Source organism: Mytilus trossulus, chromosome 13 (genome assembly GCF_036588685.1).
Source record: "Mytilus trossulus isolate FHL-02 chromosome 13, PNRI_Mtr1.1.1.hap1, whole genome shotgun sequence".
Classification (NCBI taxonomy): domain Eukaryota; kingdom Metazoa; phylum Mollusca; class Bivalvia; order Mytilida; family Mytilidae; genus Mytilus; species Mytilus trossulus.
This window is the reverse complement of record NC_086385.1, coordinates 56,965,127-56,978,356: the sequence shown is the minus strand read 5'-3', so window position 1 is coordinate 56,978,356 and position 13,230 is coordinate 56,965,127. Positions and strand designations below refer to the sequence as shown.

General features: G+C 34.5%; 1 protein-coding gene across 1 annotated transcript; it reads right to left on the bottom strand.

The window, feature by feature from the left end:
* Positions 1 to 975: 975 nt before the first annotated feature.
* Positions 976 to 12,205, bottom strand: LOC134694745 (mucin-2-like). Its single transcript, XM_063555792.1, has 9 exons — positions 12,150 to 12,205; positions 11,369 to 11,416; positions 6,092 to 8,509; positions 4,769 to 4,892; positions 3,835 to 4,011; positions 3,154 to 3,310; positions 2,422 to 2,511; positions 2,013 to 2,064; positions 976 to 1,241 (listed from the first exon to the last, which is right to left on the bottom strand). The coding sequence occupies exons 1-8, from the start codon at positions 12,154 to 12,156 to the stop codon at positions 2,014 to 2,016; spliced, it is 3,072 nt and encodes a 1,023-aa protein (XP_063411862.1). The 5' UTR covers positions 12,157 to 12,205; the 3' UTR covers positions 976 to 1,241; position 2,013.
* Between the last annotated feature and the right edge of the window lie 1,025 nt (positions 12,206 to 13,230).

The following is a 13,230-nucleotide window of genomic DNA, read 5'->3' as shown; positions in this document are numbered from 1 at the left end:
TTTGATGTTATATTTGTTATTCTCATCGGATGTTGACTAATGCTTAGTTCGTTTCTGTGTGTGTTGCATTTTAATGTTGTGTCGTTGTTCTCCTCTTATATTTAATGCGTTTCCCTCCCTTTTGTTTGTTACCCCAATTTTGTTTTTTTGTCCATAGATTTACGAGTTTTGAAAAGCGGTATACTACTGTTGTCTTATTTACTAGATGAAATACACTTTACTCGCAACTTCTCTGCAATTTAGCTAACCTTTTTTATTTTCCAGCTTCATATCTGTATAAATTTAATGTCGAGAGAAAACTTTATAAATAAGGGGTTACAATAATGAGTATGGCGTTTGGGATGTAAAGATATAATATTTAGTCGTTTGTTGTAGACTCCATTGATGACCTGTTGGTGACCTTCTGCTGTTGTTTTTATCTATGGTCGGGGTTTTGTCTCTTTGACATATTCCTCATTTCCATTCTCAATTTTATTTAGCATAGTTTCCATACAGATGTCATTGAATATGATTTCTAATACCGCATGTATCATCCATTTCTATATCCTTTACTATAAAATAAAACTGCTAAAAGACCCTTCCAAAATTATTAAAACCTTTCCGTCTATGGTATATTCACTTGTCTAGAATACTAACGTTTTATTATTATAATCCATTCTAGAGGATTCCTTGTCATATTTGCTTTTCCTGCAAATCCTTGAAGATTGTTAAAGGACGCATGCAATAAATAAAGTTTTCTTTTACATCACTAGGTTTTAGAAAGAGAACTTTGTACTTTTAAATATTTTGGCTTTAAGCATCACTGAGGAGACATTTCTTTTCGCAATGCACATCAGTTGCAGACAATTTGATACCTTTGATGTTAAGCTAGGATTCAGAACTGTCGGTCATATCTTTCTGGCATTTATATTTCCTCTTGATAAAATTCGAATATCTCAAATAGCAGTTTTACAATAATCAGAGATAGCCGTATGATATGGAGGCAAGGAAACAAATTTGACACTAAAGATTGAAACAAACACAAACATAGGAGATTATTATACATTTATGCAAAACGCTCCCTGTATGCTAGTTAATAAATGTCCTCTTTCCCACGCGTAGCTGATGTTGTTTTATTTCTATTTACAGTCAAAAATGTATGCAATGAACAATTTTATGATTGGACAATCTATCGTCCTGGTAATGGACGATTGTTCAGTTGTGAGTATTATTTGTCGTTTCTGTCGTCAGGCAGGATTCCTCTAAAGAGACAGTAATAGTTACATTAACACATTATATAAAAATCAAAAGATAGTACTGGTTTGAGGTCATGTCTGCGAAAGATAATAACTGCCGATATTATTTCGTTCACGAATGTTTGTGTCATTTTCTTTACAAATACAAATTTTTCAACACGGGTTTTAACTTATTTAAATGGATGGTTCGGACAATTTTCTACTTTGAAGACAGTATGTTGTGTGTGTTATGCTAGTAATTTTGTTTTGCTGTTTCACTGAGGTATACTTATATGTTATGTTATGCATCGTGCATATCTTACTAATTTGGTTATTGTCTTTACCTATTTGGCTTCTGATAATTTGTTTTATAATTTTGAGTTTTGTTGATCCGTCCACTTTTTCTCTATGATTAAGAAATATATACACGCGTATTAATTGTTATTCTTTCGATATGTTATTTGATACTGTGCTTAGTATATGTAAGCTATACCATGTTAAGTGTCGCATATCTTGTACACGGGTGCCACATGTGAAGCAGGATCGGCTACCCATCCGGAGCACCAGAGTTCACCCCCAGTTTTTGGTGGGATTAATGTTGCTTAGTTTTTAGTTTTTTATGATGTGTCTTCGGTACTATTATTTGTCTGTTCTCCTTTTTATTTTTAGCCATGGCGTTGTCATTTTATTTTCGATCTATGATTTGGACTGTCCCTCTGGTATCTTTCGTCCCTCTTTTGTATCTAATCAAATAGCTTTATCATGGTTTATTCTAGAACATTGATATATAGTACTTACTTCAACTGGTATCGGGCTGTAAACGCAAACTTCTTGGTTTCCATACGTCGCTCTAGAAATAAAAATATTACACTTTATTTGAAAATCCTACAAGTGCCTATATTTTAACCAGATAAACGTCTATGAAATGACCTTTATAAAAACTCGAACTGTTTTGAATAAGGGGTCAATATGAGGTTTTACTTTGACGAAATTATCCCTCATTTAGTATTTTAAATATATTTTTTAACTCAAATTTTGGTTTTTGGAATATGCGGTTTTTAAGTGTTGCTAGCCCTAAACAAATTCAGTGATAATTGAAGCCATACTTAACTCCGAAATATATAAAAGAAACTAAAATGAAAATCATACCAAACTAATAAAGACCAGACGCTCCTGACTTGGGACATGCATAGAATGTAATACTTACATAAAGAAAGCTTGGATTGTCATGATCGTTTGGACCCTTCATTGACAGTTCAGATGGATTAACAATGTTGTCAGGAGAAATTTCTATATCCTGTAAACAAATACAATACATCGTTTGAATTATGCCTTCATTATTTATAATCATTTGATAGTGTACCATTATTTGGGTAGACATTTTCCCCTGTTTTTCAGCAGGGTAAGTTGTTTTTCTCACAATACATAATTATTCTTCGTAAAACATATTTGATTCGCAAACACAAAAAAAAGTGTATGATGGAATTATTATTTTGTATGACTGGTTTTCATTTCTGTTCATTCTTTTATAAGACTGGATTTGTCCCACAAATCCATTTTCTATATCGGGAAGTTTTGTGCAAACAAGAGTGCATGGGTCTATGCAAGATTATGCCGTTCCATTCATGATCTTTTTCCAATGCATTTGAAAACTGAATTTAGAAATTTTGGTTAATTTAAATTGTGACTGCTTCTTTTTTTTTAACCAACCCCAGTTTTTAGTGGGGTCCGTGTTGCTTAGTCTTTAGTTTTCTTTGTTGTGTATTTTGTACTATTATTTGTCTGTTTGTCTAAATTTTCTTTTTAAGCCATGGCGTTGTCAGTTTGTTTTTTTATCTATGAGTTGGACCCTCCCTCTGGTATTTTCCGCACATCCGTTTTACCTGCATTTATCTTTTTCTATATTTAAGCCTGCACTTAACTTCTGACAACATTTTACCTTTTTATCATTTTCTGTGAAATCGTCCTCTCTGTAATATTTGTCATATGCTGGGTTATCTTTCCCTTTTCCAAAAGTGCCATCGGTTTTGTAACCATCAATGTATTGTACGTTCCTGCCTGAGACACGGTAGTCGTTAAGAGATTCCCATTCACTACTGTAATATAAAAGTAACACAATCTTTGAGGTAGAAGATAACTGTTTTGAAAACCAAGTTCAAACCACCATTTTTTTCTGAAAATGTCCTGTACCAAGTCAGGAAAATTACACCTGTTACCTCATAGTTCGTTTCTGTTCATGTTGCATTGACGTTTGTTTTGTTGCACTTTAGTGTTTCTGTTGTTTCGATGTTTTCATCTTACATTTGATGTGTTTCCCTCGGTTTTAGTTTGTAATCAGGATTTGTTTTCTCTCAATCAATTTATGACTTTTGAACAGCGGTTTATTACTGTTGCCTTTATTTAAAAACTCTTAAAAGATACCAGTCCTAAATGAGCAAGCTTGCAAATATCTATATAATGATTCGCTTGATTTACATTTACCAACTGCACATTTTACTGCTCAAAATTGCAAAAAATAATTTGCCCTTTGTTTGAGATGAGAACACTATCTTCAAATTGAAACAAGAAATTTCATATTTATCAAAGGAATAAAAGTGAATCTGTTTTAAAAGAAACTTACGCGTAACTTCTATCACGTGAGCGTCGCCAACAAAAACATCCACAAACTATGAATAAAACAATCAGAATTATTCCTCCCGCACCCCCAGCAGCTATTGTGATGACGTATTTTGATTTCATCTCCTTTGCGCCACATTTATCTCCAGTATATTGAAACAATCCGTCATCTGTATTACATCTGCAAAAGAAAAGAAAATTTAGCCCTCGTCAGTTTTCTAATTTTAAAAAAGAATCTATTTTAAAAAGTGGATTTGTTAATTGAAGCAATTAAGAAATTATTAGACGTTATGACATCGTCACTGTTTTTAACAATATATGCGTTGACCAGACGTCATTTAGAAGGACGTCGAGGCAGTGCAACGTTAATTACGAGGACTGAGGGTGATAGTTGGTTAGTCAATCCCAATATGTAGCAGCTTGTCCAATTGGTCTCTTTTACTAAAACCTACTTGTACGGTATTATTATGTCATTTAAAAAGACATTTGTTTTGAAACACAACGGATGGCACGTGTATAGCTGGATTTACTTAATCTTCCGGGGTACCTGTTATCAACTCTAATTTTGGTTGAGTTGTGTTTGTTCAGTCTTTTGTTTTTTATGTTGTGTTTTATGTACATTTGTTCAAAAAATAATTCATGGAGATTTGAATTTATACTGATTTTACTACGGGTTGGCCCTTTATGCTATATATTTTACCACGAGCAACGGCAAGGAGTAAACTATCCATATAAAGGGCAAACACCTTATCATATATTAGAATTGACTTTTTCATCTGTTTCCGTTTATTTCAAAGTTTCGTCGGTCATTTTAAATTATTCACTTCGATCGTCCCATTGATATTTTCCGCCTTTATGTTATTACACCGAATATCATCTCTGAGACCTTGTAAAGCTGGAAAAATTATGATATATCTGTGGATATCAGTAATACTTACACACATATGGATAGTTTATTATCATCTATGTAACATTTCCCGCTACTTCCACAAGATATATTGTCCCCAGCACATGGTTTTCTACAACTTCCTTGTACTACAGAAAATGTCTTCTTACATGGTCCTACAATTTAATACAATAGACAAAATGATTGTAAAGTAAAATTATATTAATTTTATGAAAAAAGAAAAAATCATAAAAATACTGAACTTCAAAATCAATTCGGAAAGTCCATAATCACAAGGCAAAATCAAATAACAAAACACATCAAAATCGAATGGACAAGAACTGTCATATTCCTGATTTGGTACAGGCATTTTCAAATGTAGAAAATGGTGGATTAAACCTGGTTTTATAGCGCTAACCCTCTCACTTTGGTGAAAGTCTCATTAAATTCCGTTGTGTTTACAATGATGTGTGAACTAAACAGACACAATAAAAAAATAGTCAAAATATGGGTTCAGCAGTCATCATCGAGAAAAAAATCTATAAAGGGACAATTTAACAGAATACAAAAACATCTATCTACAAACGCATTCATTTATTTCAGAAAATTAATATACGTCACATATATTTGTCGTACAATGTACATACAAACAATTTTAAAATTTTACATAGGCCATGTGAACATACAGGGTTAAGAAATCGAAGGTATGCAAGAATAAATTTCAGAAATAGACAGAGATTTAAAATAGTCCAAAAGTGATATAGAATTTATAAGAATCCACAAATAGTTAATTTCACTACACGATTGAATGATTTTGACGTTTGTGAATACACTAGTATCAGTATGGTACTATATTAATTTATCCTAGCAAAAAAAGACATTGATTGAAATAAGGAACTTTTCAGAATCAAATATCAATCAATATAAAACCTAATTGAAATTACAAAAAGCTGATACACTTACTAATCACTAATTATAGAAAACTAAACGATTAAGTGATAAGAACCCAACCAACCCCACCCCCACTCTCCCTCCAATAAAAACCGTGAAGATCTCATGTGCTAAAGAAAGATCCTGCAGCATTCGAAACTAATCAGAGTTATACACGAATGACATACGTTCCTCAATCTCAATGAATTCTTAATTTCACAACAGCAAGTTTCAATAAAACATTATCTGTATTTACATGACAAACTACTGAGATGTTGTGTCAATGATACCTACAAGGATTAGTAATTCTCGAATCAGTTGTATCAATCACATTTAACAGTATATAAATGATATTTCCAGGGTTTCAATAGCAACTGGTCTTTGGTTTCTCTATAACAAAAGTAAATTGTCTAACATGTATTGCTTCAAGGCACAAGGTACTTACCGACTGTTACTTTTTTTGCAATAGGTGTTGCTGTCGATGAATATGGTGTCGCATTTGGTTTTGTAATAGTTATCCTAACATTGGCTGGGGATTGACTAGTAGATTGTGTTGATGCTGTCTTTGCTCTGTTCGTGATACTACTAGAAGATGAAGGTTGTGTTGTTGGTGTCTGTGTACTGTTGGTGATACTAGAAGATGAAGGTTGTGTTATTGATGTCTTCATACTGTTCGTGATACTACTAGTAGATAAAGGTTGTGCTGTTGTTGTCCCTTCACTGGTCATGTTATAACTAGGAAATGACGGTGTTGTTGTTGTAGTCTTTTCATTCAACATATTATTAGGAGATGGCGGTATTGTTGTTGGTGTATTTTCATTGATCACGATATGACTAATAGATGGAGAATTTGTTGCTGTTGTCTTTTCATCTGTTGTGATATGACTAAAAGATGACGGTGTTATTGTTGTTGTCTTTTTATCTGTTGTGATATGACTAAAAGATGGAGATTGTGTTGCTATTGTGGTTGTCTTTTCATCTGTTGTGATATAACTAAGAGATGACAATGATATTGTTGTTGGATTTTCATCTGTTATGATATGACTAGGAGACGACGGTGTTGTTGCTGTTGTATTTTCATCTGTCGTGGTATTACTAAACGATGACGGTGTTGTTGCTGTTGTATTTTCATCTGTCGCGATATGATTAATAGATGGAGACTTTGTTGCTGTTGTCTTTTCATCTGTTGTTATATGACTAGGAGATGACGATGTTGTTGTTGTCTTTTCATCTGTCGTGATCTGACTAGTAGATGACGGTGTTATTGTTGTTGTCTTTTCATCTGTCGCGATATGATTAATAGATGGAGATTTTGTTGCTGTTGTCTTTTCATCTGTTGTTATATGACTAGGAGATGACGATGTTATAAGTGTTGTCTTTTCATCTGTCGTGATTTGACTAGGGGATGACGATGTTATTAGTGTTGTCTTTTCATCTGTTGTGATATGACTAGTAGAGGAAGAATGTGTTGTCTGTATTGGTTGCACTGTCGAAATTGTAGTTACTGTCGTTGCGTTGGTTGCAATTGGATGATTTGTAGCTTTCACATTTGTTGATGATAACGATTCCTTAGGAGATGAACTTTGCGAAATAGATTTACTGGGTGTAATGGATGTTGTTGATCGAGTTGTTTTTATTTCATTTGTATAACTAATTTCAGTCGTATTTCCACTTGTAGAGTTCTGATTATTTGTTTCCACTGCTGTGGTGTGCGTCTTTGGCTGTGCAGTAGTTCCACTGGTTATGCTAGGAGTTTCTATCTTCACGGTTGATGTTGTGATTTCACTTGTAGAACTATGATAATTTGTTTCCACTGGTGTGGTGTGCGTCTGTGACTGTGCAGTAGTTCCACTGGTTATGCTATGAGTTTCTATCTTCACGGTTGGTGTTGTGATTTCACTTGTAGAACTATGATAATTTGTTTCTACTGATGTTGTTTGTAAAGAAGAGAGTGATTTTATTTCACTTGTATGGTTTAAAACATTTGAATCAACGGATGTTGTTGGTAGCGGCAACTGTGTTGAAATTCCACTTGTAGAGGAAATAGTGTTTCTTTCAGATGTCATGCTTTGGGATGGCTCTTCCGTTGTTATACCACTTGAAGAATTATTCAGAACTTTTTCAATGCGTGCAGTAGATGATAATGGCGGGGAAATTTTATTTCCATTAGAAGATTCAATTTTCATTGTTGTTATTGGTGGTTGTGGCGGCTCTGTATTCGTACTTGTTGATTGCAATTTACTTGTTGTTGACACTGTGGTTGTATCTGTAGACTGTGTTGTATTAAATGATACTGATGTTTTACCTGACGCTTGAGTTGATTTGCCTGTACCAGTGTGTGTCGTGTCAAGGGTTGTGTCAACTAACATATTTGTTTGAGTTGGCTCTTCAGTTGTTTCTATTCCTACTGTTGAAACACCAGGTGCATTTGTAGAAATAACTGTTGATTGACTGGTAAGTTGTATTTGTGATGTACTAGAAGATGAAACTGATAACGTAGATGGTCTAGTTTCTAAAGAGGTTCTTTCTGTATCATTTGTTGTCGAAGGCTGATTATATCCTATCGTTGTCTTTGACAATCTAGTTGTAATAGTTTGTATCGTTGTATGCTTTTTTGACGATGTTTGGCCTGCTCCGCTAGTATATGGTTGTATCGATGCAGATGGTGCAGATGTCAATTTGGTTGTTTCCATAGTGGGAGTTGAAGGTATAGTTGATGTCGATAAAGTCGATAAATATGTATCACTTTTATCTTGAAGGTTATGTTTTGTTATTGTCGACGGTTTTGAAGGAGATGCAGTAACTGAAGAGGACTGATTTGCATTTAAAGGTTTTGTTGCTTTTGACAAGTTTTCTTGCGTTCCTGAAATCAACGAAGATTCTTTAGTTAGAACTATTGTCCCAATGATGGGTGTTGAACTCTGCTCCGTGTGACCTTTTGTGAAATGTGTTCCATTATTCGAAATTTTGGTTGAAACAATTTTTTTTCCTCGGTAAAATTCGAACTGGTCATTTGCAACATTACATGATATGTACAAATAAATGTATTAAATACAGTTGAAGGATAGTTCTAACACTAATTAAAACTACTTGAGTATATTGTTGTTCAGGAAAAATCAAATATAACAAAGAAATAAAAACAAATATCACCAAATGTCACCAGTTTTCAGTTTTTCACACTCTTTGGCTCTTTAGTTATTATGGTTCGTTGAGTATACTTAAAGTTTGTATTTTGCCAAGGTGTTTTCATTTCGTATTAAACTTGTGAGTTTGAATGGCCCTTTTGTATCTTTAGCCTCTCTTTCGCTTTTGGAATGTAAAATATAACGTTGTAATAATGAATGTCATTGCAAAAGTAAACTAGAGGCTCTCAAGAGCCTGTATCGCTCACCTGATTCTACTTGGGTTTTTGAAATCATATAAAAAAATATAAAATTTGGCTAAAAGTGACAACACAACCTCATTTATAAGAAAAGGAACATGTTTAATTTCATTCAAAAGTCCCCCACTGGCGGCCATCTTGGATGACGGATCGGCTACAAAGTAACAACACTTGGTCAGCACCTCATAAGGAACATTCATGCCATGTTTGGTTTTATTCCATTCAGTGGTTCTCTAAAAGAAGTCATTTGTATGCATTTCCCATAGGGTCCTATGTTAAACTAAGTTCCCTGCTGGCGGCCATCTTGGATGATGGATCAGCTACAAAGTAACAACACTTGGTCAGCACCTCATAAGGAACATTCATGCAATGTTTGGTTTTATTCCATTCAGTGGTTCTCTAAAAGAAGTCATTTGTATGCATTTCCTTATAGGGTCCTATGTTAAACTAAGTCCCACGCTGGCGGCCATCTTGGATGATGGATCAGCTACAAAGTAACAACACTTGGTCAGCACCACATAAGGAACATTCATGCCATGTTTGGTTTCATTCCATTCAGTGGTTCACTAGAAGAAGTGATTTGTATGCATTTCCAATAGGGTCCTATGTTAAACTAAGTCCCCCGCTGGCTGCCTTCTTGGATAATGGATCAGCTACAAAGTAACAACACTTGGTCAGCACTCCATAAGGAACATTCATGCTATGTTTGGTTTCATTCCATTTAGTGGTTCTCTAGAAGAAGTCATTTGTATGCATTTCCCATAGGGTCCTATGTTAAACTAAGTCCCCCGCTGGCGGCCATCTTGGATGATGGATCGGCTAAAAAGTACCAACACTTGGTCAGCATCCCATAAGGAACATTCATGCTATGTTTGGTTTTATTCCATTCAGTGGTTCTCTAAAAGAAGTCATTTGTATGCATTTCCCATAGGGTCCTATGTTAAACTAAGTCCCATGCTGGCGGCTATCTTGATCAGCAACAAAGTAACAACACTTGGTCAGCACCTCATAAGGAACATTCATGCCATGTTTGGTTTCATTCCATTCAGTGGTTCTCTAAAAGAAGTCATTTGTATGCATTTCCCATAGGGTCCTATGTTAAACTAAGTCCCCCGCTGGCGGCCATCTTGGATGATGGATCGGCTACAAAGTAACAACACTTGGTCAGCACCCCATAAGGAACATTCATGCTATGTTTGGTTTTATTCCATTCAGTGGTTCTCTAAAAGAAGTCATTTGTATGCATTTCCCATAGGGTCCTGTGTTAAACTAAGTCCCCTGCTGGCGGCCATCTTTGATGATGGATCGGCTACAAAGTAACAACACTTGGTCAGCACCACATAAGGAACATTCATGCCATGTTTGGTTTCATTCCATTCAGTGGTTCACTAAAAGAAGTCATTTGTATGCATTTCCAATAGGGTGCTATGTTAAACTAAGTCCCCGCTGGTGGCCATCTTGGATAATGGATCGGCTACAAAGTAACAACACTTGGTCAGCACTCCATAAGGAATGAATATTCATGCTATGTTTGCAATTGGTTTCATTCCATTTAGTGGTTCTCTAGAAGAAAGTCATTTGTATGCATTTCCCATAGGGTCCTATGTTAAACTAAGTCCCCCGCTGGCGGCCATCTTGGATGATGGATCGGCTACAAAGTAACAACACTTGGTCAGCACCCCATTAGGATAATTCATGCTATGTTTGGTTTTATTCCATTCAGTGGTTCTCTAAAAGAAGTCATTTGTATGCATTTCCCATAGGGTCCTATGTTAAACTAAGTCCCCGGCTGGCGGCCATCTTGGATGATGGATCGGCAACAAAGTAACAACACTTGGTCAGCACCTCATAAGGAACATTCATGCCATGTTTGGTTTCATTCCATTCAATGGTTCTCTAAAAGAAGTCATTTGTATGCATTTCCCATAGTGTCCTATGTTAAACTAAGTCCCCCGCTGGCGGCCATCTTGAATGATGGATCGGCTACAAAGTAACAACACTTGGTCAGCACCTCATAAGGAACATTCATGCCATGTTTGGTTCCATTCCATTCAGTGGTTCTCTAGAAGAAGTTCAAAATGTAAATTGTTAACGACGACGACGACGGACGACGACGGACGACGACGGACGACGGACGCCAAGTGGTGAGAAAAGCTCACTTGGCCCTTCGGGCCAGGTGAGCTAAAAATGATCTATTTTTTTTTAAGATTAGCAATCTCATGACGTTTTTTTAACTATTGCACAATGAGATGTTGAAAATGTATCTAAATTATAGTTACAAAATTGAACCTTCGTGTATATATGTTAAATGCACTGGAATATGCTGTTCAATATACTTACCTAAAGTTATCAAACAACAGAAGGTCATAACCACAATGATCCTTATATCTGAAATATATATAATTGATATGTTGAATATAATTGTCTTTGTTTTCCGTCTTAAATGTCAAATATCCAAATATATGGCGAATTGACATACCCATTGGTGGCTTTACGCTGTTTTCAATTGTTTGGTCGAGTTGCTGTCTCTGTGGCACATTCTCCATGTATATACCAATATATAAAGAAAACGGAAAACCGGAAAGCGCTCCAGACCCACGAAATATATAAGAATTATTTATACCTACACTCCTTTTCTATTCTATAATTACGTAACCAAATTCTGATTTGTATATACAAAGAATAAAATCAAGTTTACAGACAACAGAAAAGGAACAAAAGAAATAAACAAAAGAGAGAATCAAAGAAACAGAGTAAAAGAAAGAAAACAACCCAGAAAGATCGAAAGAAAGAGTGAATGAATAAATGAATGAATGAATGCATGAATGAATGAATGAATGAATGAATGAATGAATGAATGAATGAATGAATGAATGAATGAATGAATGAATGAATGAATGAATGAATGAATGAATGAATTTATGAATTAATTAATTAATTAACTAATGAATAAATTAATTAATTAATACATTAATCAATTAATAATTGATAAATAAACTAGTTCGAGCTAATTGATAAATATTCGTTTAAAAGTGATTTTCATAAGAAAAAAAAAACTTTTAAATTATCATTTTGAGAAAAGAAAATCACTTCGTCAATTGAAATGAAATAAATGTCCTACCTTCCATCTTAAATCACCAGTGAAAATATTCTGTCTGCAGCATCGGTCACTATAACTGTTTAAATGTAAAGGTTAAATATATGTAAAAGGTTGTTCAAGATAAGACCCGTCATATCCAGGCGTGTCCGACAGTCATTTGAATAGGGCACAATTTAAAGGATTGAACATTTAATTAATTATCAAATTACGCATAATGGGTCGATTCCGCAAAAGTTCTGACAGAGGGGAACCAATTTGGGGAAATGTTAGAACTCTTATATTTTAAAATTGCAATAAAAATTTAACCAAAAAAACCCATCTTTTTCTTTTGATCTGATGGCACAGAAGATGAAAAAGAAGTTAAAAACCATTAGACATTAACATAAACGTAAACAACGACGGTCGTTACAATGTTTGTATTGTATTTATCACACAACACAAATATTTGAGGGTAAGCGAGGTTGATAGTAAAGAGAATTTATTGAATGAAACAAAAATCGCAGATAACACTTTCAATAACTTTAATACTTGTTTAAGATAAATGGATATATTAAATAATGGTAAAGGAACCGATTGCAGGTAGTTATTAAATTTCACCTGATAACGTTGTATGGTACTAACATAAGAGAAACACCAGTTCCTTGTTGATTTATTCATATAAGGAATTTTTCAAAACACACAGTTCTGTCTTGTCTTGTCTTCGATGATGTTCCGGTGTTACAGAATAGAGAATAATGAAGCAAATGTGCACTGCAGTAAGGATAGTGAATAGAGAAAAATAGATAAAAAAATACAGATTTAAAAAAGGCAATGATATACCAACTATGAAGAACCTCTTCAATATACTCAGGAACGGTCTTTCTTGTTCCTGGACTTTATTTAGACATGCCCAGGCTCTGTGTTGAAGGCCGTATCTGGACCTATAATGGTTTACTTTTATAAATAGTTATCTGGATGGAGAGCAGTCTCATTGGCACTCATACCACATCTCCCTATATATCTATCTATGGTTCATATTTCCTACTTTGCATGAGTTCACAAACATGTTGAATATGTTTGAATATTTCTGACATTAAAACTCATATAAATCTAAAATCAACTG